The 27,613-nt window shown below is 41.2% G+C and overlaps 1 protein-coding gene across 3 annotated transcripts in view; it reads right to left on the bottom strand.

Moving 5' to 3' along the window:
• Positions 1–27,613, bottom strand: part of PCCA (propionyl-CoA carboxylase subunit alpha) — a 417,465-nt gene that overhangs the window by 156,016 nt on the left and 233,836 nt on the right. For all 3 annotated transcript variants that reach the window (XM_045009001.1, XM_045009013.1, XM_045009009.1), the window contains 2 exons: positions 14,616–14,726; positions 2,004–2,106 (listed from right to left, as the gene is read on the bottom strand). In XM_045009001.1, coding sequence (XP_044864936.1) covers positions 2,004–2,106; positions 14,616–14,726 — 214 coding nt within the window. The remainder of the gene's footprint in view (positions 1–2,003; positions 2,107–14,615; positions 14,727–27,613) is intronic.

Raw genomic sequence — 27,613 nt, forward strand, 5'->3', positions numbered from 1 at the left:
CACTATCATTATGTCTACACAGCCCGCGGAAGTGAGCTTCTCAGCCTGGTTAACAGACTTGGGCTAGCGGAGTTCATGCAGTGCTCTAAAAATAGTGGTGTAGGCAGCCCTTTGAAGTTGCAGCTCAAGCGCCAACCCAGGCCACACTTCAAAGGGCTCTCTACATGGCTATTTTTAGAGCACTAGCATGAGCCTCACTAGCCAAAGTCTGTTGGCCAGGCAGGGAACTCACTTCTGCGGCCTGTGTAGACATAGTCTCAGTCTCCCTTTACAGAAAATTTTCATCTTAAATTCTGGTACTTTACCAGACTCCCAGAGTGGGTTGAATTTGGTGAGAAGCTGCTAAAGGAAATTATCAAGTAAGAAATTTCTCATTACTTCTGCAAATCTTCCTCAGATGAGGCTCACACATATTTCCCTTAGTGTCTCTGGTGACAGCTGTGAACAGCTTCCCAGATGCCTAGCATGCCAACTGGTGCAGCACCCTCGAGGCCCTAAGACTTTGGTATTTTGGACAGAATGAGATGAACAGGGTACAATCAGCATATGTACTCCATATTCTTGAGCTATATCTTTAGAGCTCCAGGAATGCCCATTTATGCCACAACCTTCCAAAGATTAGAACAAAATGATGAGAGAACTACTTCCCAGAAACTGTGCAAAGAGGAACTTAACTCGACCAGAAAGGTTTCTGGAGCTATAACAATAATCTTTTCCTCATGACAAAGACAGTGTGGCTCTTGTATGGATATGGGAACTAATTTCCAAACTTGCCTTTCAGAGGTAATGGCGACTAGAATGACTAGTCACAGGCTTCTCTAATTTGTCCTTGTGAATAAACTGGGCACCCAACACTCAAATGGAGTATTCAATGTGCCTAGCTACAAAATACTGCTATAGCTGGTACCCACATTTCTACAGTGCTTGGTTGCAGGACTCCAGTAAACCTCCTGGAGAAACTCCAGTATAGCTGAGTTCACCAAAATTTGGGGATTATAATATTTGCACCAAAATGGCATCTAGAGGTCAGGGTCCCAGTGTGCTGGGCATTGCATAAACAAAGAGGCTACCCTTGCCCCAAAGAGCTTTCGGTTTTCCCTCACACAGATGTAAATCTGACCAGATAAATGAAAGAACTCGGCCAGGATATTTCAATCTGGACACCAAACTGTATCAGAACCAGATGAAAATGGGCATGAGTGCTCTATCCCAGAGCCAGAAAGCCTCTCACAGTGGATAAGCCAGAGAGATAAGCCACATCTCCAGCACAGATCGCTATGTGGAGAATGGAGACGACCCACCTCGGGGAAGGAAACTGATGATGGCAGTGCCACGGTTGGCCAGCAAGGGACACTACATGGGGCTGCCATGCCACAACACACCTACAAAATTCATGGCCAATTAATAATGCTAAAAGTGGGCTACCAACTGCTGCTACCTAAAAGAATGGGGAAAAACACAATTCCTATTGCATCTCTGTACTCAAGAGTACACTTACAAAGTAATGCCCTCATTCTGCAAACATTTACACATCAGAAAGTGTTTGCAGGATTGGACCCTGAACCATTATATCTCTTCATTAGGGTGCTGAATTACTCATGAATCCACAATATTTTCTGAAGATTTATTATGCAGCTGAATAATACTATCCCAAAATGCTGAGATCACTTCAAACAGGCACATGGGAAATTTGTGATGCTCAATTTGTGGTTAGTTACTAATGTAGCTTTTTGCATTAATGAAACTCCTGATGTGCATTAATTACTATTCTGCCTCGTAACAGTTTTTTGTGCCTGTTTGTTAATATGGGAGACAAAATAACCATGTTTGACTTATTGGGGGGTGAGAAGGGGGGCAGAATGTAAGCTAAAGCTCATTTGGATTTAGAAAAAACAGACTATATTAAGGAACCATGCAGTTTCTCACCAGTGTTCCTCCTGTGTATGGAAAGGTGCCATTAAGAAAAGCATTGAGCACATTTTAGTTCCTAGAAATGAACTTACCTTGGAGACCCTAGAAATTGCTGTGATCTCAGTTGTTCAGCCATATACAAAGAAGTTGCTATTGCCAGTAGTTCCCTCTTCTCGAGATCTGTCAATTTGTGTCCTAGTTTTCAAAAACAATTTTTTAAAATTGTTATATACCATGAGCCAATTTAGCGCTTCTAGCCCCACAAAATAATAATCAGTAAAAACACTATTTAAGTCCTGTAGCTGAAATCTATTTTTTCCCTAAATTAAGAAACACTTAGGATGGCAGACGTTCACAGTTCCAGGATTTAAATAGTATGTTTTCATACAGCTCGGCCCTACAGTTAACACTGGTGTCTATGTTAAAAACAATCTGACGACTGAAAGAAAAAAAATTAAGTGATGCTGTAGCATCTTGTTTTCATTAGTAAAATGTCACTGGTTGACATATTGTGGCTCATGCTGATAAAGAATCCATCTGTACATTAAAACTTATTCAACATATGCAATATTCTTTTCAATACTTTACTTTCTAAAAGCTACAGATCTCCCTCCCTGCAAGCGATGATACAGCAATATATCCTACTGGAAATGCCTGGAACTGAAACTACTTGTCACCCCTATTACAGCTAGTGTCTGTCAGACTGGGGGTATTATTGTTTGTTTGTCTGTGGTAGAGCACAAATTATACTAGATGTTTTCTAAACAGAAAAGTGGTATGACCTCCCTGACCCACTAAGCTTGACTTAAAAGAGAGCCAGCCAAATGAAGGTTAGGCAGAATGGGTACAACATAAAAATAGAGTGGTTAAGGTGATCTTTGGCCAGGTCTTTGTTCAGACAGTAAAAATCAGCTAGATTTCTCATAGGAAACATATTCAGTCTCCAAGTGAAACTTAAATATGGACAGGTTATTGGCCTTACAGATTAGCTCAGGAAGAACTTTCCAGGCACAGCAGATAGCACTGAAGAAGACACAGATGGGTTTACATGAGAAGCTGACACATGGGAGGATAAGGCTGGCACCACAGGCAAAGCAGAAGGAGTTCTAAATGACTGGAAACGAAGCATAGGTGGATAAGCAAGGACGACAGAATTCAGCAGGCCTTTGAAGGCAACAATAAGAAGTTAAATTTGATGAGGTAATGGAGGCTGAGGGATTCAAAGAGAGCCCACAGTGAAAAAACAACTGGCAAGAAAGACTTTTTAGCAGAGGTGTTTTGTATGGACTGAGGAGGGTCAATGTGTGTGTTTGGGAGGCCAGAGAGCAGGATATTGCAGCATTTGACATAAATGAAGGAATGAAATAGAGCTGTAGTTGGAAGGAAGGATGACAGACAGACAGACACAGAAAAAGATGGGTCTTAGAGATATAGTGGTAAGGAACAAACTACGCCATGCTACATGGTAAAGAAGGAACACCTTGTTTTCACAACACAAAAGTGATTACCACTTTTCTTGTCAAATGTATCTGTGCCCCAGAAAAGTGCCGCCAACTCAGATTAGTTGGAAAAAAAACAACACAAGGATTCATTCAATTTATTTGGATTAGCTATTACATAGAGAGCAATTCAGTGGGACACACAAAGATGCTTCATGGTTATCTTAAGTTCGCAATAATAAAGGCCCAGTCTTGCAAACCCTCACATGAGGCACCATTACTTACTTGGTGCCCCAATTCCTTCACTGAAGATGTCTCACATGAGTAAAGTTCTCTCAGGTGGTCATTTGGTGTCCTGGGGCCTTGTTGCACCTCACTACAGTGATGGCCCTCTGAAGAAGCTCTACACTGCTCTCTGTCTCTGCCTCAAGCAGAGCCTCTACTTGCAGGTGCAGTAGGGTCGCAAACACCATCCAGAGATCACTAAAAGACCCATTCAAAGGGTCCTCAATGTTTATTCACATTCTGCTTGTGATCATTATTAGCGCATGCTAATTTCCAGGACTATCAAAAAGTACGATTAGTATGATTCTTGGGATAATCTATAAAATATATCTGAAAATTACAGCAGCAGGAATTACTATAATATAATATAGAATAATAATAAAACAAATATATATATAAAATATATTATAACTTGGGCAGTAGCATGGTTTCAAAATAAGTATGTCCTCAGCCAATTTGAGGAGCAGAGACAATCTTTGGAGTTGGCACCTCTTGCAAAAAGAGAATGTGGAACACGCTGCTTGGAATCCACAGAGCAGCAATGGTATCCAATTAGATTGATGCTAAATGCCCTTACATTGACTGTTACAAACCAAAGAATGAAAATTTAAAGATAACAAGGAATGACAAAAACATACAGGCCTGCGTCTATTTTTTAAATTTAGCATTTATTAAAATATTTACTGTAATTTCCTTCACTCACTGTTTATTGCTTCCTTCTGCCTCAAAATGGAAACTATATGCACGTCAATGAACACATGGACAAACACAACTTCTGAAGAGAAAAACCTCGAGCTTTCTCTTGCCATTTAGTGGAAACCGTGTGAAGGCAAAATGAAAACGTGGAACTCTGAACTTGTGTGTATTTTAGGGACATATACAGAGACACCCCGGAAATGTTTGAGGTGGTACGCACTGTCAATCCCTGTGGAGCCATCCCTGCTGCAACCACTGGCCCTTCACCTTACCTGCTGAGTCTGTGCCATGCTCAGCCCATCCTTCAGTCCAGTCCAGCCCGCTCAGTTGCAGTGTCACCCCTACCCCAGAGAGGGGACATGTGCTATTGGAAGTGGGCCAAACCAGGCAGTCTCCCAGTGGGAAACCCTGGTGCAGAAGTTACCCCCATGGCAGTGGTGAGGTGGGGCAGCACTGTCCACCTCACTGTCCACTCAAATTTGTCCCTGCCAGCTCTCCGTCATGACAAGAGGGCAGCAGGTTCAAAACTGAGTGAATGGCGTTGTGATCTGGTACAGGGGGGACAAAGGGATGTCACACCAGGTCACCACAGCAGTCACTCAATTTTGGCCCCACTGCCTCTCCATCACGATGGAGGGCCAGCAGGGCCAAACCTAAGTGGACAGCGGGGAAGCCAGCACTGCTTTTTCTCATTGCTGCCAAAGGGAGGCACCATGCATGCGGCTGTTGGCACCATTGGACATATATGATTCCACAATTTCATGAATAAACTGGTCTGACTATTACGCATAACAAAGTGAGCTTCCAGCTCTCTATACACCAAATGTTAAAATGCAATCAATCATGAGATTTTGTTTTGTTTTTTAAATAGGTAGTACTGAAAAATAGTCTGATTACATGCCTTGACCCAATAAAAAGCAGAGTTCCTTATATGCTGAAAAATAGATCTTTTCCCCCTCTGTCCTAAAAATCCATGACAAGTATGTGTAACCAAATTCACGTATGCCAATATGTGGGAGAACATGCTCCCAGGAGTACAAATAGCATCAACTCGTATATAAGAACAAAGAAAAATTATAAAGATCCCAATTTGCAGGTTTTATTGTATGACCTTCATCTGGGATGAAATCAATAACTGCTTTTGCACTTGCCATGTTGCAAAAACTATTTTCTTCCTCAATCTTCAATAAGAATCAAACTCCAAACAGTGAACAAGGGTCAATATCTTGAAACAGCTTAACAACAGAATAAGAGGTACATACATCTCTTCACCAATAAAAACATAGAAAAATATATTTATCTGCTTTCTTTATTTGTCACTGTTTGCATTTGTTGTGGTATAATTTAAAGCAACAGAAAACCAAGCATGACTGGGGTGCCCACTGAGCAGGGGTGGCTCCAGGCACCAGCGCACCAAGCATGTGCCTGTGGCAGCAAGCCACGGGGGGCAGCCTGCTGGTCGCCACGAGGGCGGCAGTCAGGCTGCCTTTGGCAGCCTGTCTGCGGGAGGTCCGCCGGTCCCACAGCTTTGGCGGCAATTCGACGGCGGGTATGCCGAAGGTGCGGGACCGGCGGACCTCCCACAGGCACGCCGCCGAATCTGCGTTACCAGCGGACCTCCCGCAGGCTTGCCGCTGAAAGCCACCTGACTGCCGTGCTTGGGGCAGCAAAATACATAGAGCCACCCCTGCCACTGAAAGTGGTTCTTAAGTCTAAGGTCATATATCTACACTCTGAAAACTCTACTGGCATAGCACTGTGAGTTACACTGGCATAGCTACGTTGCTCCAAGGTGTGAATTTTTCACATCCCTGACAATGTAACCATGTTGACCTACATTTAGACCATGCCTAAAACAGAAACTGTTAAAAGCGTATCAAAATTAGGTTTCTGTGTTTTGCTACAAAGGTGCCATCTGTAGCCTTTTTCATTTAAATTGAATTGAGTAATTCTGTATTAAAGTACCATGAGTTCAGCTCCTGTTGCTACAGTTTCAAGCTCAACTGAGTGAAAAATCACCTCTGGTGCTTTTCTCAAATTTGGAGGCTCCAGGAACACATGAAGACTAAGGATAGTGACCACAGACGCAACCACAAGGACAAAGTCTTATCTGTACTAAAAGTTTTATTAAAGCAATAAATAAAGTTACAATTTCACATGCACCTATAAATCCTACAAAACCCCATGCAATGACTAAGACTGTAGTCATACTAACATCCTCAAAGATATTCTAGGGTCCGATGGACCTCTCAGAGAATCCTGCTGGGGTTTCCTATTGGGTAGTCCCTTGGGGTCTTCCCACTTTTACCCAACCAGGGAACCTCTTTTACATTGTTGTTTTGACCACACCTACTACCTTATGCATTTGCATGAGGATTTCAACACTCTTTTCCTTATCTGTACACACCCCATGAATATTGGAGTGCTCCGTTTTTCATAGATTAAGAGGAAATAAGAAACATTCTCCTTAGCATCTATGCACAACATGTAACCGGTGTCAGGACAGGACATTCCATGATGTGACAATCAGGTATCTCGTGATCTTGGACAATACACTGCAGCCTATTGCAATCTAGGTCTCTGTACTATCACCTACTGACACATCTTTTACAGTAAACTTGTGGCCTTGCTGGCACAGGGTTCTTCCTAGATCACCCACTCACATCAAATGTTCTTAAGCCTATGGCCTAGTATGGCTAAGCTAAAATTTTAAAGGTCTCAGCCTGTAGGCCTTGCATTCTAGCCATGCCTATATACTTAATACACACTCATCACTCCTGAATACTTGTCATTATTATACATTTATAATCCTATAATTTAAATCTATTTAGCATACACTGATTATATATGGAATAACATATGAGTTGAGTACAACATTAAACAAAATGATAAAATTAATTAATTAGATACACATCTTATTGAAGCATAGTCTTGGAAATAGACTTATGAAATTCCATTTAAGGCTACTTTTGATGCACTGTATAGTCAGTGTTTATTTATATTATCTAAGAAAAAACTGCTTTAATACAATGTCAAGGCTTGAGAGGTTAACTACTGAAAAGTCAAGACAGTCAAAGTTATGGTTCCCCTTTAATTCAGGAAGACTCTACTTAACATAGCACAGTCCCCCCTTCATGATAAAAGGGTCTTTCATTATATGCTCACAAAAGAACATTTATGGAGTTAATCAAGTCACTATAAACTGCAAGAACGTATCTTTCATGTAGCTATATATTTGAAAAATATATTACAGAAAAAATCCACAGTTGCTACAAACAATAGTTTGTACTATGTTATTTGCCAAATAGTATGAGATGGTACAGTTTTGTATGACCACAGAATGAAAGGCCTTATTAAGATACTGTTGGAACTCACTGTCTAAAGTCAAGTTGTGATTGGGCCTTTTGACATTGACATAAGTGTTTACATCTACCACAAAGGCAAGATCACACATGGGTCATCACTAGATCATCTCACTAACATGAGAACCAACACTAAAACTGGATAGCCCTGGTCTGTCCACATGGATCCAGCTGCTAGATTTAGACCATACAGTAAACATACACTCCCCTTGTCTCTGTAATGGTAAAGTCCAATATCTTTTATTGGACCAAATTCTGTTGGTGAGACAAGCTTTAAGCCACACAGAGCTCACCCACCTTGTCTCTCTAAAATCTGGGGCCAATATGGCTACAACAATACTGCAAACATATCATTATGGAAATCAGGGAGAAATGGGGGAAATAAATCACAGGCAAAATATAGTAACAGTACCCAGATAGGTGGGGTGGGGTGAGGAAACAGCATATCTCCTTAAAAAAACTGCTGATACACCTCAACTTTTTGTCAACTTTTTCTACCTTCTTTAATATTGTTTTCCTTTTTGCAAATCAGCAATGGTGAGAAATAAGAGTATGACCTGTCCACATGTGACCTCTCTTAATTTCAAGCACAGGATAGTAAAAACCGATTTCCCCTCGTATTTAAATTATATTATAATGTTGATCAGAATTCTCTGGCATTATTTTCATTATTACTGTTCTAAACTCCAGTATCCCTGGGCCCTCCCACTCTTTTTCTGCTAGTGTGCCCTGTGCACAGTTAAGCTGCTTTTAAAGTTTAACTTCCACTTAGGAGGCTAAACTGGGACCAAGTAGCGAGACTCTTATTTTAAACTGAATACTACCTTACCCCACATATAGCCCTCATTGATTTTAAATGGGATTACTCAAATGGTAAGATAATATTCAATGTGAGTAACAGTATCACAATCCAACCCTTAGCATTAGTCATGCAACAGTGAGATCTGAAAAGCAGCAGTCACCTCTGAAGTACTCTTCATGGGGGTGGCTGGACAGGAAGAAAAACAGTTTCTCTTTGAAAAGTAGCCACTTGAGAAGCCGTGGCTCCTGAATTTCAAAGAGAAGCTACAACCTCCCTAAAATATCCTGGACTACATTCATGTTTTACATCCACCATAAAAAGGCAGTTAGCTCCCAATTTATCTTTATTCAACCCACTGAATGTTTCTGCATCCCCAGAATCATTAATAAGTTGTGTTATACAATGCGAGCTATAAAATTTCATTAACTGCTGTGAAAATAAGTAGTTGATATATTTAGGAGGGTTAACTGTTGAAGGAAAAGAGCATTTAGCAGCATTCAGGTAGGTCAGATTTCCCATACCCTTTAGAGAATACATAAACTAGCTCTATAAGCAAAGAGATTCATTTTCCTCTGCCAATCAAAAGTACAACCACTTTGGTGCATCACATAAAGTTAATGAAATAAAGGCAGTGCAGCTGCTCACAGTGAACTGGCTGTCATAAGGCAAATCTCATGAAAAATGGCACACAATAAACTTCAGCTCTGCACCTCCCTTAAAACTCCTACTCCAGGTTAGGTATGGTCCTCTCCCATGGCATCCACTGTTCTTCAGGTCCCATGCCAGTTCACAACCTGCACTAGATTCCAGCCCTCACTAGTTTCTTTATGCCATTTCCATGGTATAGAGGGGCCACAACTGCCCAAATGATTTCTCCAGGGGCAGAAGCTTGAGTTATTTAAAACTAGTCTGCACTCATCTATTACAAGTAAAGAGCAGACTCCTGCTTCAGGAGAAAGATGAGAGAAGCGATATTTTTCTTTAATTTCTCTGATGTTCTGATTGTTTAAATCAATATTAGCCCAGTATCCCCCAAGCTGCGTCAAAAAGGTTCTTACATAACCAACTTCAAATTAAATTACATAAAAGGTCATTCTTTCCATAACAATCTCATTTGCATTTTGTCAGAAAAAAGTTTCCTATTAATACCAAAAAACATCATACCACGCACCCAACTGGTTTTGTGCCCACTCTCGTTATTTAATACTAACATAGTGATTTTCTGTTCAGGGTGAACAAAAATTAAATACAAAATGAATGAGATGGAAAGTATAATGCATAATTTAAATTTAGATTAATATAAATGGATGCTAACTTCATGTTTGTTTTATAAAAAAAATTAATTGGGGGTTGGCTGGCATAAATGTCAGACACCAACTCATTTGAGTCAGGAAATTTGACATTACTGAGGACACTAATTCCTGAAAGACTCAAATTTGTCATTGAAGTGTGGCTGGGCTCTGCTTCTCCCCTGTGATCATGGTGAGTTGTAGATCCATACTGGGGTCTGCAGGTGTGACTCTGAGTTATTCAGAATGCATATGGGAAAAGGGAGGAGAGCAGTATCTTTTGGGGCTGGACAGACCCTTTTCTAAAATTGATGTTCAAATGGAAAAAAGAAGAATTCTCAGCCATTCTGAAGAGCATGGGGGTCTCCTGAAAGGCCATAAAGTTCTAACCTAGATCCCATGGAGGAAAAAGCCACCTGGAATGCCTTAGGAGTGTAAGGGAAGTCTGTAGGGTTTGACTGTTTCCTAAAATGGAGAGGAAGAAGCAGTGCTAATGGGTGGGAACATGAGCAAAGTTTTGGGAATAGTCAACAGCAACTGTTCTCCCTACTCTATTCTTCCTATTCTTTGTTTAATAAAAGCAATCGCAAAGCATCACTCAAGTCTCTCACACTTCTAAAGAGCCCCTTAGCCCTTGCCTGTAGTATCCCAAATGCAATACATCTATGAGTCTTTCCATCAGACACTCAATGTGAGCAATATGCAACCCTCTTTCATCACCTTCATTACAGAAATTACAGAGAGGAAGGACAGGGAACTGTGTTAGGAATGCCCTTAAAACCACCATGCTATCCAATATGGGGTCCAAACCCCAAAACTAGGTACTACTGGGATGGGAAAAGTGAAAGATCCCCTGCCCACTGTCTCATATGTTTTAGTATGACTTCTGCAACATCCCCAACATATGCCCCACTTCCTGTCTAATAGGAGCCCTCTCCTACATTATCAGTAGAGTAAGAGAGACCCTTTTCCACAACCAGGAAGTGTGCAACTTAAAGAAAATTCCCCCAACATTAGAAAAATACAATATTTAGGGTTAGGGACAAAGCCACACTTTCAGCATAGCTGTTAGAGGACCTTGATAAGAGGGAGGATGGTCCACTGGACAGGATGTTATATTGGCATTCAGGAAACCGTGGTTCAATTTCTCTTCTGGGACCTTGAGTGACTTCAGTCCCTCTCTACCTCAGTTTCTCATCTGTATAATGTGACACCTCTACCTCACAGGGGTGCCACAATGCACTAAAGACAGTGAGGTGCTCAGACACCATGGTGATGGAGACCATATAAATACCTCACCTAGTGCCAGGCCATTACTAAACCCTGATGTTCTGTCTAGATTGAACAGTGTGAGGAGCAGCAAAGTAGTAGTATTTCCAGTCTGAGAATGCCTGACAGTTTAAATTAGCATAGTAACTTTTTAAAGAAAATGCCTGAAACAAATAAAGCAAGCATTTTTGTATTGGTGAAAATTAATTTAGATAGGGGGAAGAGACATGTTTTAAAATAACTATAGAAACTATCATTTATGCCAGTCAAAGCAAAGATTTAATTTAAAGTGGGCAATGTGGGTTAATAGAAAAGCTGTCAAGATATAGCTCATAATTTAAAAAGTTAACAACTTCAGTTTATAATAAAACTTATAGAAACTTGAGACTGAAATCAGTTCTTATTTACTTAAATATTTTATTTAGATTCTTACACATTTTACAGATAAAGAGAAGTTAAAATTTGTTTTTGGCTTGAACATCTCGGGAGCACAATCTCTCGTGAGCATTCAACCAGAGATCATCCATGCCATGAGGTGGAATGCAGGGACCTGCCCTGGTTTTCAGACAGATGATCCTTGACTAGGGCAAAGTTATTGGAGATGTGATGGAAAACCAAAGATTCATGAAGCAGTAGCGCCTTGGCCAGGCTAATGCCACTAGAATTAAAGTTGCTTTGTTTCTCTTCAGTTTCCTTAGTATCCTTGGAATTGGAGGAACTAGAGGGAATGCATATAGGAGATGATTGAACCAGGGAGAAGAAAGGCATCTGCAATGGAACCCCAGCTGCTCCCAAGCAAAATCTCTTCCACTAGTTGTTCAGGTTGGTAGCAAACAAGTCTATCATTGGGTACCCCCCCACTGGTGAAAGGTTTGGAGGATGTTCTTTCTGATTGACCACCCATGTTGGTCTATGAAATCCCTGCTAAAGGTGTCTGCAATTATGTTCCTCACTCCTGGAATGTGGAATGCCTTGAGGAAGACATTGTTTTTTATATATAATTCCACAAGGGGATTACTTCCTTGCATAGCTCAGATGATCTTGCACCTCTCTGCCTGTTCAAATAAAGCATAGCACTGGTGGTGTCTGTAAGAACATGTATCACATGGTTGTTGATGGAAGACACAAATGTCTCACAAGTCCAACAAATAGCTCTGCACTCCTGCACATTTATGTGAAGAGAGAGATGACCTGGGATGACCAAAGAGCTTGTGCCCGAAGTTGACTGAGGTGGGTCCCCAACCCTTGGGTAGACACATCTGTTACCAGGGTCATATTCAAAACTGGGAACGGAAAGGGAACCCCTCTGCACACAGATCCAACCACCAGTCCAGGCACTGGAGCAATCGTGGAGTCTGCATATCTAGAGGATGCATGGTAACACCATATATTGAATGGAGCCTGGCCTCCAGACAGCGATTGTGAAGTCTGGCATGAAGAGTTACGTACACGCAAAAGGCCACATGGCCCAGGAGATGTAGGCAGGCATGCAATGTTCTCATTGGTTTGCACTTGAGACTTTTAGACAGAAAGGCTACGGACTGAAATCTAGCCATCGGAAGGTAAGCCATTGCAGTCATGGCCTTGACGTCTACATTGATAAAGGTTTTGTGTAGTCTTGGTTATAACTTTGATCTGTCCAACTTTAGTTTCAGGCTCAGATGAGAGAGCAGCTGCCTGATGACACGCATGCTGTTTTGGATTTGGGGGTTACCTGATGTACTGTAAACTAGCCAATCGTCCAGATAAGGAAATCTCTGAACGCCTACATATTATAGGTGGGCTGCCACCACTGAGATGCACTTGGTGAAGACCCTGAGCTGACGACAGCCCAAAAAGGAGCACCACGTGCCAGAACGGTTGTTGCCTGCTATGAATTAAAATAATTTCCTGTAGCCGAGAGGTATTGCCACATGTAAACATCCTGTAAATCTAAGGCACCATGCCAATCTCTAATCCCCAAGGAAGAAGCGAGGGTGACCATCCAAAACTTTGCTTTCTTGATGATGCAGTTCAGTTTTCTTAGCTCTAGAATGGGATGAAGGCCACCAGAAAACTTTGAGACCAGGAAATACCATGAACAGATGACTTTCCCTCTGTGTTGATAAGGGCCCTCCCTCTGTCACTCCCAATTCCAGAAGAGACTGTACTTCTTGAAACAAAATGGTCTCATGAGAAGGGACCCTGAAAAGAGACAGGGATGTGTGTGTGGAAGGGAGAACTTAGAAGAGGGAGATAAACTGGATAAGTACATAAAAGGTTATTACAAGGAAGAGGGAGATAAATTGTTCTTCTGAACCTCTGAAGATAGGACAAGAAGAAATGGGCTTAAATTGCAACAAGGGTGGTTTAGGTTGGACATTAGGAAAAATTTCCTAACTGCCAGAGTGGTTCAGCACTGGAATAAAATTGCCTAGGGAGGTTGTGGAATCTCCCTCATTGGGGATTTTAAGAGCAGGTTGGACAAACCTGTCAGGGATGGTCTAGATAATACTTAGTCCCCTGCCTTAGTGCAGGGGACTAGACTAGATGACATCTCGAGGTCCCCTCCAGTTCGATGATTCTAACATATCCCTCCTTCTCTATGCTGAGCACTTACTTGTCTGACATGATCTCTTTCCAAACACAGGGAAAGAGAGACAGGCATCTTCCAATGGAAGGAATAGGTGGATGTGGTCAGTGTGCTGTCCTCGATCGGTCACCATGACTGCTTAGATGTTGAACTTGTCTGTGAGAAGAGCCTGTGGGATGAAGCCGACTGGCCATTTCAGGGAGGTCTAAACCTTCTTTTCATAAAGTCTTTTGACCACTACTGGAAAGAGGATCTATAGTAAAGGTGAGATCTAAATTGCTTCCTCTTTGTCACTAGCCTTACTGGTCTTAGTCTGTTCTGAGGGAGTCTAGATCCATCTGCTATGGAATGTATATGTGCATAATCACTAAATTAGACAGATAGGACAAAGGGTCCCAAAAATAAGAACTTGTGGGAAAAAAATCAACAAACTGCCTGACAGGTTTAATTTCTCAATAAAACAACTACATTTGCAACAGATTATATAAATACAAAGAAAATATTTCCTCTCATTTTTACTACTTATGAATTTAATATTAACAAGTATAAATAAGTCTATATTTTCCATGATATCACAAGGCCCAATCTGATATGGTGTCTCTTGCGAGATGTTAGAGCCCTCAAATGCTCACTGACCACCCATATGTCAATAGGAGTTATGAGTGCTGAGCACCTCCTGTGATTGTGCCCGTATTCAGCAGGATGTTTATTATTACATTTTCAGTATCAGATGATGTGAAATATGTTTTTCCTGACCATTATTTGACTTTTTTTATTTTCAATTTGTAGCCAAAGATGTCTTTCTGAAGCTCAAGGAAAATAATTCCAATTTTGCAACCTGTTATTAAAAATTCCAAAACATTTTGTAGATAATGATCTTGTTTAAAAATTGAAAAACTGATTAGAGAATAATTCACTTTAGAAGTAAACAGAAATTGTAATAATGAAGATAATCTTTCACACACAAAAATATTTTAAGGGAGAACAAACCTTTAAAGCCATCAGGATACACATCGGGAAGAAATTTAGTGCTGACATCCCCCTGAACAAAGCGTGGATGGATTATCACTTCTCGCAGTAAAGCTATATTGTGAGTCACACCTATAAATAAAACATTGAGTCAAATCAGATGAATGTGTTAATCACAAGCAATACCAAGAAACAACAAAACAAAACTGATTCAGGGGGCAGCTTTTTCCCCTCCAGCTGAATTCCAGTCAACCAATTTGGCAACCATGGCACTGACAGAATCATTTTTTGAGGAGGGTGGTCCACCTAGCATTCAGACATTGGCTGTTCCTGGATGATTCAGTTTAATTAAGACATAAACCTTTGCAATTCTCACCTCTCTGACAGACTCTGATCCAAAACCTAATGAAGTCAATAAGGGCAAAAAATGACCATAAGGTTTTTGCTTTACTCCAATGAGATACAGGCAGGACCTAAAGAGAGCTCAGTGAAGTCCCATCAGAGTGTCAGTGCCATACGCACAAGCTCAGCATTTCCCATTAACCACACCCACCTTGCCATTCTTATGTTTTAGAGACATCCTGTTGGGAAAGTTATGTACATAGCAATGAAAACACTGTCCATTAAAAGATTTTACCTCGCCTATCTTGTCTCTCTATTCAGTTTGAAGCATTTATGTAAGATTTTATAACATACTGTCATTTATAATTCATGAAGGTTATATATAGATCTTACAAAAAAAAATTAAGAGACTTATCTGTGCTTTCTTCATACTCTGTAGAATACAATCTTCATATCCTCTTACTCAACCTTGCCCAGCCAAATCTCTAATCAAGTTTTTCACTCTCCATCTGCATTACATCGCACTAATGGCCACAAAAGGTAAAATATTTGTTCTTGGGTTTTGCATTTTCCCTTCTGCTTATCCTATTCTGTCTCTTTCTTCTCCCACCTTTTCTTTTATTTTGTCTTTTTTTCTCCATTTTACTGCTTTCTGGGGACATTGTGCCAGCAAAGAAGTGGAGCTTTAGATTGCTAGGAGACAGAGAAGGCCAGGATCCATGGGTGAATTGACCTCCAACATTCCCCACTAAAAACTCACCATACAACGATATAGCTCAGAAGCATGCAAGTTGTATTTTAATACAGTGCTCCCTCAAAACATTCTTCAATAAACCCCATGTACTGGAGGAGTATCTACCACAGAGAGACAGAGTGAAAAACTGAGTGAACTATTCATTTATTTTCTCATTTAAGCAAAAATCTCTCATATCCACAACCTCTAGGAAAACAAACTTACATTCAACTCCGTTTTGCTAGAAACATTTAAAATTTCTTTCACAAAACTATATTGACTATATAAATAGCACAACACACTGTTAAGTCTATGTGATTTCATTGAAATGTTGGTGGAAGGTGAAGACTTCATAGAGGTGCATGGAGGGGATGGAGGTAGCAAGAATAAAGCATCCTCCCTGGTGAAACGGCTTATATCTGGTATTGATGCAGTTCAGCCATTTCTAAAGTTAAAAAGTTTTCTCTTCCGAGAGCTATCTCTGGAAAGGATAATTTAGGAGTATCCAGAGAGGAGGTAATCTCCATCAAAGATCACTATCCTTACTCTTCCTTTAATTTAGGGAAGGACTTTTAAGAAAAGGTTTCCAAGAGCCATCATGAGCATAACCAAGATCTGGCTAGAGAACAATGTCTCACCGTAAATAATGGCATTTCTTAGAAGTTTATAGAGTTACTAGAGTTATGTAATTATATGAAGTGCATAACCCATATAATATTAACTGGGCTGGGCACTTTCATTAAGAGTTCTAACATTCAGAGGAAAGCTTCCTAGCTTTGTATTTTAGAGATTGTCACTTAACAGGTACATTTTCAGGGATTAGTAGAAACTGCACATGAACACTGATGACTACCTAACTGATCTTTCTGATAGCCATAATTAAAAATAATAAAATATGAAATCGCTGTACTATTTGCACCGGAATAGGTAAATATAGTCAAACTTCACAACTACAGCTCTAACAAACTATTTACATTCTCTTTTTTCTGAAATGGAGATACCACCACAGCAATACAGTGAATGGTTTTTTTTAAATGTACTATTTTTCCCCCCTTTTTCCTTCTCCAGCTTTAGAAACATGAATAACATTCTTGTTATCTTATGCATAACCCAGTTCACACACTTTTAAAAAACATTTTCCCCCTACAGTCTGCTGCCGGTGTGAATTTTCTAGCTCTCTGTGTGGCCGATACTGAAACCACTTTCAACACATGGAATCTGACTTGGCCTCATGAAACAATGTTGTAGCTCTAAAGACTAGTTCATGAGCCATTAACCAGCACCATACATCTAGTTCAATTATGAGAATTTGACCATGTGATTAAAAGAAGAAGAGTTTCTAAGCCACCTTGGTGATTAGGTCATCCAAGCTCCTTGGATGTTTACATACATATAACATTCCATTCTTTATACCTCCAACAAACAATTTAGTAAAAACATAGAACTGTTACAGAAGATAAATGAATGTAACTTGGGAACACATATAATCTATATTTTGGATACTACAGAGCAGAGCTATCCAAGCATAAGACTAACTATTGACTTTTCCCCTAATTTTCCCACTTGACTAGAAACTGCAGTAAGTTAAAATATGACAGATTTTCAAGAGCAGCTTCAGAATCGTAATTAAAAACACAGAGTAGCCCTTCTGTGTTCTGACTTTGATTGAATGCAAAATGTAATATGTTACAATGTGAAACCATATCATCTCATGTTTTTCTTTCCTAAACTGCTATAAGATCCCTGTTGAGATGATGGCTGATGACAGATGACAGAGATCTTGGTGTCTCAACTGATTGCCCCAAAAGACCTGAAATCAAAAACTACCATGAGTATCTTAATTCATTCCAAACCATGTGCAACAGGGGAAAAAAAATCAGAGGCTTCTGCAATGCTTTCAGCTCTAAAAGTCCTTCTGTAAGTTCAATAAAAGCAGGCAAGCCTAGGTGTTTCAGAAGCAATATAAGAAGTGTGTTCTACATATGTAAATTAGCATTTTAATATGCAATAGTTTCCTTTCAAAGTACCATGAAAGACTGTATCTGTTCCCAAGATCACTTGTTTAAACAATGAATGGATAGTTGATCTACTCCTTAAAAGTAAGTTTACAGCTTCAATGATGTTCCTAATCACAGACTGAAAAAATAATAATGCGCCACCCTAAGTCTTCAGAAGTCTAGAAGTTTTAGATTTGCAATTTAGCATGACCTCTGTCAAAGTTCATAAGGTCTCCATCTGTGTGTGAATAACTGCCACGCTACAGAAACATGGACCCCTAGAACAGCTTGCTCCTGACTACCTGCTGCTTCCCAAACACTGGCCAGACATTAGCCCCCACTCTCACAGGATCAAACAGAGGCCAACAGGCACAGCTTATTTCATGCAAAGTTAGAAACTAAACTGAACTATATTATATCCATTCTGCAACTGACTAATTCTGCCATCAGCCCAGGACTTAAAACTAAAATAATTTTTAAAAAAATCACATTTTGTAATCTGGAAAAAACATGAGATAAAAATCACTAAAATTCAGTTTCATTTTGTTTCCTTCATAAAACAACCTTTTATTTCTCTACCTCTCATTCACATTGTAAAGAGAGTTGCCAGTATAAATAAGGATCACAATCACAGCTTTGTTGTTCCCATCTCTGACCTCTTGTCTACACTGTAATAAAACACCCGTGGCTGGGTCATGTCAGCTGACTCAGTCTTACAAGGCTTGGGCTGAAGGGCTATAAAACTGCAATGTAGACATTTGGGTTCAGACTGGAGCCAAGGTTCTGGGACCCTCCCCTTTGTGGGGTCTCAGAGCCCAGGCTCCAGCCCAAGCAACTACACTGCAATTTTATAACTTTGCAACCTGAGCCCCACGAGCCCAAGTCAGCTGACCTGGGCCAACTGTGGGTGTTTTAGTGAAGTGTAGACATACACTGTGAGGCAAAATACAGTAGAGTTTAGTAGTAGTTGCCAACAAGAAGATTTTTCTTATTTCTTTTTCCTTCTTTCCATCATATTGTCCACTGTAAAGTATTAATGAAACAAAGGATCTTCTTAAGATGTACTTTTAATTCTTTATCTATTATTATCTATCTATTAATTTTGAGACAATATTCTTCAACAGCAGACTCATAAAAGCATGAGGATTCTTTGGGTCAATGCTCTAGCTTTTAATTTAAGGAGACCTAACACTATATATAACATCACTTGGGTCCAATTAATTTTGTGATCTGAACCAACTTCCTAGTGAATACCTGTACACATTGCAAAACCAAAACAATTTGGCATTGTTTGGTTAGTAATCTTGGTATCCTTGTTTAGGAACAGAAGGCCCAAAATCCACTGTCAGAGTTATATGATGAAATCTGCATATTGCCTGCCTATCTGCACTGTACCTGGTCCAGCTCCATACTATCTGGAATATGCTCATGGAACAAAACCACAAATACCAGTAAATTCACCCCTTTTTTAATTAATTTAAAAAAAAAAACTACAGCCAAGCTCATGTGTCGTCCTTCTCCAATACCATCATCAAAGTGATGAAGTGATAAAAATAATTTTGTACAAAGCAAAATTATACAGAAGGGATGTGGATGGGATGATATACAAATTACAGTATTTAGTCACTAAAAAGCAAAATAAACTTGGTTTTGTGCCTTAGCGTTCCATGAGCAACATTTTCACAATAAATATTTACTGACACTAAACATATTCAGTGTTGATTAGCCCTTTTACAGTATTAAGCTTCTGTCAGCTTGACATTCACAAACACAAATCTGCATTTATCCATGTAAACTTAATTGGAGCCCTACATGCCTCTCCGCAGATAAACAATTCAATATATTTAACTTGCTGAGAATTTTAATTGTGTTAAGTGGAATGGAAAGAACTTTATTTGCATACTTATTGATTGCTAAAACATAACATTCATTTTATGCAGAATTTGAATTGACTGATGATAATATAGCAATGCTAGTCTGAAAAAAAATACTCTAATACTGTACTTTACAAGTTATTACATTAAGTAGAGTGTGACAAAGTTCCTCCTCTACCTTGGTGGGTCCTGCGCTTATTGGCAGATTTGCTCACCTCAGTGATCTTGCCCACAGTCTGGGTCAACTTCTCCTGTGTCTGATCAGAAGCTGGGAGGTTTGGGGGGAACCCAGGCCCGCCCTCTACTCCGGGTTCCAGCCCAGGGCCCTGTGGATTGCTGCTGTCTATAGTGCCTCCTGTAACAGCTGAATAACAGCTACACCTCCCTGGGCTACTTCCCCATGGCCTCCTCCAAACACCTTCTTTATCTTCACCACAGGACCTTCCTCCTGGTGTCTGATAATGCTTGAACTCCTTAGTCCTCCAGCAGCACACCCTCTCACTCTCAGCTCCTTGCGCCTCTTGCTCCCAGCTCCTCACACGCACTTCCTCTCCTCTGGCTCCCCCTCACCTGACTGGAGTGAGCTCCTTTTTAAACCCAGATGCCCTGATTAGCCTGCCTTGATTGGCTGCAGGTGTTCTAATAAGCCTGTCTGCCTTAATTGGTTCTAGCAGGTTCCTAATTACTCTAGTGCAGCCCCTGCTCTGGTCACTCAGGGAACAGAAACCTACTCATCAAGTGACCAGTATATTTGCCCTCTACCAGACTCCTGTACCCCATTGGTTTGGATCTGTCACAGTAGGTATTCCATTTCATTTCATTAGGACCTCAAAAACTAACTAAATAAATAAATTCAAGTACTACACTGAGTTACAATTCCAGACAACGATCATCGGAGCAGTTGAGATATGTCTGCAGGTTTTGCATCTGTTGTTATGGCAGGGCCTAGGCCTGCTTTCGGTCGGTGGTCCTGGTCTATGGGGAATGTCCTTCTGATGATGCCCTTGGAGTGATTGGAGGGTGTGGGGCTTGTCTGAAGGCCAAAATAGGGTGTTTGGGAAATAACTTTTTCCAGATGTTGACCCCATCACGTATGGGTTGTAACTGTTTAATGATACTCCATATGGATTCCAGTGTGGGGTGGCAGGTGGCAACTAGGGGTGTGTGATGCAAAGTAGATTAGTTTCCTTATTGAAATAGGTTCTCACAGGGTATTTGGGTGGCCCATTGCATGATGTGATCTGCTTCTCTGGTGGAATGTCCTTGTTTGGTGAAGGCAGTTTTAAATCTGTTAAGATGTGTATCCCAGACTTTCTCCTCAGAGTATATTCTGTGGTATCTGAGGACTTGGCTATAGATAACTGATTCCTTGGTGTGTTTGGGGTGCTTACTGGATCTTTGAAGGAAAATTATCCATGGGTTTCTTGTACATTGTTGTCTGTAGGGTTCTGATTGTGGTGTCCCGGGAGTTGATGCTGGTATGGGAGTGTTCTAGAGAGAGTTTGATGGATGATGGTAGCAGCTGAAGATGTGGTGGAAGTCTATGAGGCAGTTAAGGTCATTGTCAAGAGGATGAAAATATCAATGTATCTCAGATATATCTTTGGTTTCATGGGGTATTTGTCCAGAAATTCTATGTCAAGGTGGCCCATGAAGAGGTTGGCTTTCTGGGGAGCATTCCTAGTACTCCTAGCTGTTCTCATGGTTTGGACAAAGTGTGTTGTTGAACGTAAAACGGTTATGGGTGAAGATGGAATGGATAAGTTTGGCAATATGTTTGAGGTGGATATTGGAGCGTTTCCATTGTCTTGTAGATATGTGGGGCAGGCAGCGATGGGGGAGGGATAGCTCAGTGGTTTGAGCATTGGCCTGCTAAACCCAGGGTTGTGAGTTCAATCCTTGAGGGGGCCACTTAGGGATCTGGGGCAAAAATTGGTCCTGCTAGTGAAGGCAGGGGGCTGGACTCGATGACCTTTCGAGGTCCCTTCCAGTTCTAGGAGATTGGTATATCTCCAATTATTACGTCATTGTGAGGGATATCTGTGTATACGGAGGCGAAATCCATGGTTGCCGTGATGGTGTTCTGAGGGAGGTTGTTAAGGTTGCAGAGTTTGTGGAGGAAGACGGCTGTGTCCTTGGAGGAAGCTGACCCTTTGTGTGGTGTGTGGTTTGATGATGGTTTCTGTGAGTTCTGATATTCCTTCAGTAAGAGTGCCATGGTCAGATATGCTGGATCTGCCTCTGTTCCCTTGTTTGTGTATCTCGGGAATCCTGTAGAAGGTTTGGAGGGGGGGTGATGTCATAGAGTTTCTCTTGGAGTTGCTTGGGGAAGGATTTGATGATATCCTTAAATTCCTGGGTGAACTGTGGTATGGGGTTTTCTTTGAGTTCTTTATAGTAGACGGTGTCAAAGAGTTGGCAGTTGGCTTGACGTAGTTATCACTGTTGAGAACTATAATGGCATCCCTTTTGTCTTCTAGTTTGATCACTCTCTGGTAGTTAGATTTCAGGGACTATATAGCTGTTTTCTCAGCCACGGAGCGATTGTGTTGGATGTGACGTTTGTTAAGGATTTCACAATTTTTTTTTCCTGAAGTACTCAAAGTAATGATCAAATGTGTGGTTTCATCCACTAGCTGTCCATCATATGATTCTTTATTCTTATGACAGTTGGAGGGGAGGTGGTAGGTGTTGCTGGTATCATCATTGTTGTGAAATAATTCTTTGAGGTGGAGTTGGCAAAAGAATTCTTCTAGTTCTCCACAAGTTAGTATGGTATCAGGTTCTCTGATGGGGCAGAAGTTAGTCCCTTGGAGAGAACAGATAATTCTGCTCCAGTTAGGGGTAGTCTTGATAAATAGATAAGGTTGGGGTGTTGTGTAGTGTCCATATGGTGGGTCCGGGTGCAATGGTTTATCCTGGAGCAGAATTATGTGACGATTTCTTGTTGAGGTGGTCCCTTCTGGAGTATATGAGGTGCAGGAGATGGTTACTCAATTTTTCTGAAGTCCTCCTGCAAAGCTGTTTGGCATACTTGGAATTGTACGTAGTAGGTAGAGGGTTACAGATGGTGAGTCCTCTAGGATGATATTTTCTTTCTTGCATTCTCTAAGAAAGTAGATGTCACTGTTTAGTTTTGCTTCCTTTTTCTTCATGTTGTGCAGTTTCCATTTCAGACAGCAAAATTAAATATCTTCCATTGTTGTTTGTGGTGTTGTTGTAGCCATATTGATCCCAGGATAATAGAGAGACAAGGTAGGTGAGGTCATAACTTTTATTAGACTATTATTGGTGAAAAAGAAAACGTTCAAGCTACACAGATCTCTTCTTCAGGTCTGGAAAGGGTACTCAAGCCTGCTGTACACTAGGAAATTGGGTTGGTATAACTGTGTTGCTCAGGGGTGTGAAAAATCCCTATCCTTGATCAACGCAGTTAAACTGACCTAATCACTAGAATTCTACCATTGACCTAGCCACCATCTCTCAGGAAGTTGGATTTCCTATGCCAATGGGAGGACCTCTCCCGTTAGCATGGGGAGTGTCTTCACTGAAGTGCTACAGCAGTGCAGACAAGCCCTCAGAGTGTCACAGCTAAATACCAGGTAAAACAGATTGTTTATCATAAGTAGTTAACACATTCTATGAGACCATTCAAAGTGAAGTGGCCCATTCACATCTCTGCAGTCACAGGACAAAAAAAAAAGGGGGTGGTGGTGGTGTTAGTGAGTTACAGGTTTTTGAAATAAGCCATTAATCCAGTGTCTTTATTAAAACCATGATTTTCAGTGTCTAGCAAAGTTATGAATTTAAGTTTCCAGGCTTGTCTTTTGAAGGTGTTCTTCAAGTTTCCTCTGAGGATGACAACTAAGAGGTCAGATGTGGAGTGATTGTTTTGTGAAAAGTGTTCATTCGTTATTCTCTGAGTTCATTCTGCTTCAATACAGAAAAAAAAACCTCCAACAGCACACCCCTAGTTGTCACAAACTTTACGGGGAGACTTTGGCAAACCAGTAAAGTGCCTGAAACCACTATGGCTTATTGTTAAAGACAGCCTAGTCAGCAAGCTGTTAAAAGCAAGTCTCAGCCTGACCAAGGCAGAAGGGGAGGGGGATTTAGGGTGCCACCGAAAGGGCAGCTTGACCCCACGTCCTCCCTAATAAGAATTGTGTTAAAATTGCTGATACATGCATTTGAAAAGAGCAGGGTGTACCTTCAGGAATGTCTATTGGGGTCTCAAGGCTGCAGGCTCTGGAAATACCCACACCTGGTTAATCAATAATCAGAAGGAACCTCTTGCTCAATCATTAAAACTGCTTACTTAATAAGGTTTCTTTAATTACTAATGTACAAATAAGGGGAAAAAGCTTGAGACAGGTGGAACTCGTTTCGGGACTGGCCTCTCCCTCTGAATGCATCTTGTGTTCCCCAGCGGCAGACGGGCTGCGGCTGTATCACTCGAAAGCCACACTCAGCTTTGGTAATTATCAAGGGTTGGGAGTGTTTTACTAACTTGTTGCGGACATGTATAAGTGCTTGAGACTAGTAAAGTTTAGCTTTAAGTGAAAGCATTCTTGTGTTGTCCTGTTTGTGCCAGCCGTCTATCGGTCGGATGGCCGTGTCTCCCCTGATTTATTTCCTGACACCTCCGCACACAGAGTAATGTTACCAAGAGCTTTGGGTTGAAAGAACCCCAGGTAACACTACCACCCCACACTGGAACCCATACAGGGTAACATTAAACAATAAGAACTTGGCGATACTGAATCAGACCAATGGTCCACCTAGCCCACCATCTTGTGTTCTGACAGTGGCCAGTGCCAGATGCATCCAGTCCGAGCTTCTGGCAGTTGGAGTTTTAGGGACACCCAGAGCATGGGGCTGTATCCCTGACCATTTTGGTTAACTGCCATTGATGGACCTATCCTCCGTGAACTTATCTAATCCTTTTTAATAGGCAGCAGATTTAATTAATAGGCAGCAGGTTTAAAACAAATAAAAGGAAGTTCTTCTTCACGCAGCGCACAGTCAACTTGTGGAACTCCTTACCTGAGGAGGTTGTGAAGGCTAGGACTATAACAATGTTTAAAAGGGGACTGGATAAATTCATGGTGGCTAAGTCCATAAATGGCTATTAGCCAGAATGGGTAAGAATGGTGTCCCTAGCCTCTGTTCGTCAGAGGATGGAGATGGATGGCAGGAGAGAGATCACTTGATCATTGCCTGTTAGGTTCACTCCCTCTGGGGCACCTGGCATTGGCCACTGTCGGTAGACAGATACTGGGCTAGATGGACCTTTGGTCTGACCCGGTACGGCCTTTCTTATGTTCTTATGTTTTTTTGAATCCAGCTATACTTTTTGCCTTTATAAAAATCCCCTGGCAATGAGTTCCATAGGCAGACTGTAAGTTGTGTGAAGTATTCCTTATGTTTGTTTTAAATTTGTTGCCAATTTTCATTGGGTGACCCCCTGGTTCTTTTGTTATGTGAAAGGGTAAACAACACTTTCTTATTCACTTTCTCCACACCATTCATGATTTTATAGACCTCTAATATGTCCACACTTAGTTGTCTCTTTTCTAAGCTGAGCATTCCCCATCTTCTAAATCTCTCCTCAGGTGGAAGCTGTTCCATACCCTAATCATTTTTGTTGCCCTTCTCTGTACTTTTCCAAATTCGATCTTTTCTGAAATGGGGCAATGAGAAGTTCATGCAGCATTCAAGGTGTAGGACTACCATGGTTTTATATAGTGGCATTATGATATTTTCTATCTTATTTTCTATCCCTTTCCTAATGGTTTCTAACATTATTGTCCTTTTTTTTTTAAACTGCTGATGCATACTGAGCAGATGTTTTCAGAGAACTATCAAGATCTCTTTTTTGAGCAGCAAAAGCTAATTTAAACCCCATCATTTTGTACGTTTAGTTGGGATTATGTTTCCCAATGTGCATTACTTTGCATTTATCAACACTGAATTTCATCTCCCATTTACTTGCCCAGTCACCAAGTTTACTGAGATCCCTTTAATTCTTCGCAGTCAGCTTTGGGCTTAACTATCTTGAGTAATTTTGTATTGTCTGCAAACTTTGTCACCTTTCAAGTCCCATGGGTCCTTCACATGCCTATTACAATATGTGGCATTCCTCATACAGTGCACCAAATGCCCCAAATAAAAACTATGTAGGTGAAACCAGATAATCACTATGCTCTTGAATGAATTCACACAGAAAAATGATTTTTAAAAATATCATATCACCCTTGGGCAAGAGGAAGTTACTTACCTGTAATTGGAAGTTCTTTGAAATGCATAGTCCCTGTCTGTACTTCACCTGTAATGGGTGGTTACACATTTGCATCAGGCGCCTGGAGCTGGAGAACTTGAAAGTAGTGTACATTGGTCCACGCATGCATGCACTCTGACTCACATCATGCCTCCAACCAAGGGAATAAAGGGAAGAGTGGACTGACTGCCTCTCCAGTTCCTTCTCCACCACAAATCTGAGGAGATCCAAAGCAGAAGGGAAGGAAGTCAGGGTGTAGAATACAGACAGGGACCACACATCTCAAAGAACCTCCAGTTACAGGTGAGTAACCTCCTCCTCCTCTTCTTCTTCGAGTGATGGTCCCTATTGCATCCCACTGTGGGTGATTAACAAACAGTACGTAAGTAGGAGGAGGATGTAGATGGCAGGGCTGAACAAAGGAAAGTCATTCCAAAGGAGGTATCAGCAGAGGAGTCTTGGACTAGGGCACAGTCTCTTGCAAAGATGTGAATGGAGCCCCATGTGGCTACTTTGCAGATATCCAGGAGGGATACCTCCTGAAGAAATGTCAGTCACTGCTTGTGCTCGCATGGAATGAGCTCTTACCCCATGGCAGGGGAAGGTTAGGTAATTGATAGAGTAAAATGCAGCAAGAGATCCATTTGGAGATCCTCTGGATGGAGATCACTTGTTCATGGATTCTTTCTGTTATATTGATGAATAGTCTTGGGGACTTCCTGATTAGTCTTGTTCTGTGTTGGTAAAAGGCCACAGCCCACTGGACATTGAGAGCGTGGAGTGTCTGTTCCTCAGACGAAGTGTGCAGGTAAGTGGATCAATTGGTTCAAGTGAAGAAAGCAGTTACTAGACGTCTGTAACTGTTGTTCTTCAAGATGTGCAGCACTTTTCCAATCCAATCTAAGTGTATGCATGGCCCAAGCATTTTCCCCTTAGTGGTGTCTGCTGGGTTAGCTCTAGCACCTTCTGGTGCCGCGTGCTCATAACACCAGTATAAAGGGCCCTGCCGACCTTGTGCCCTCTCAATTCCTTCTTCCGGCAACTCCAATAAGAGGGGTAGGAGGGCGGGTCTCCACCTAGCCAGTTAACATAGTAGGAAGTATTCCACTAGACAATTAGAAAGTATGTGTTTTCCAGGAAGGTAGGTTGCTGATAAGGTGATTTGGCTGTGGACAAGTCAGCTCCACAAGCTGACTACTTCTACAAACAGGGAGATGAATCTCACTCTTCCTTGCTTTTTGATCCGGTGCTTTTTGATCTTCTCCTCTGAAGAATCGGGGGGATTGGAATCAGAGTGTCTCCTTTGAGGAGAGACAAGGAATGACTCCTTAGGAGACGTGACCAACTCTGCAGGGATGTACTGGTCCCAGGGCCCCCCAATATAGCCAGTAGAAAAGGTCGAAGGGGAGAGCACATTGAGGCTCCCAAGGCATGATGTGCCAGCCTCTCTGACCTAAATGTGGAGGTTGGTCCCAGGCTGCTGTGTGTCTTTTGGGTGACAGAGGATATGTAGGGTAAGGAAACAAAGATTCGTTGGTGGTTTGGAGTCTCCCGATAAGGAGAAAGCTTTTCTCTTTCACCAAAAGAAGTTGATCCAATAAAAGATATTACCATACCCACTCTGTCTCATTCACTAATTTATTATGTATAGTTAGGTGTATTTTAACTAATTAACTAATATTGGGTAAACCATTCTACCCAGCAAAGTCAGGGACTTATAAACATACAATACTAATTTAAATGAAAGTTTGCTTTATTTCCAGAAAGCCCAGGCCTACCCTCAGCACCATGTA

Source organism: Mauremys mutica, chromosome 1 (genome assembly GCF_020497125.1).
Source record: "Mauremys mutica isolate MM-2020 ecotype Southern chromosome 1, ASM2049712v1, whole genome shotgun sequence".
Lineage (NCBI taxonomy): Eukaryota > Metazoa > Chordata > Testudines > Geoemydidae > Mauremys > Mauremys mutica.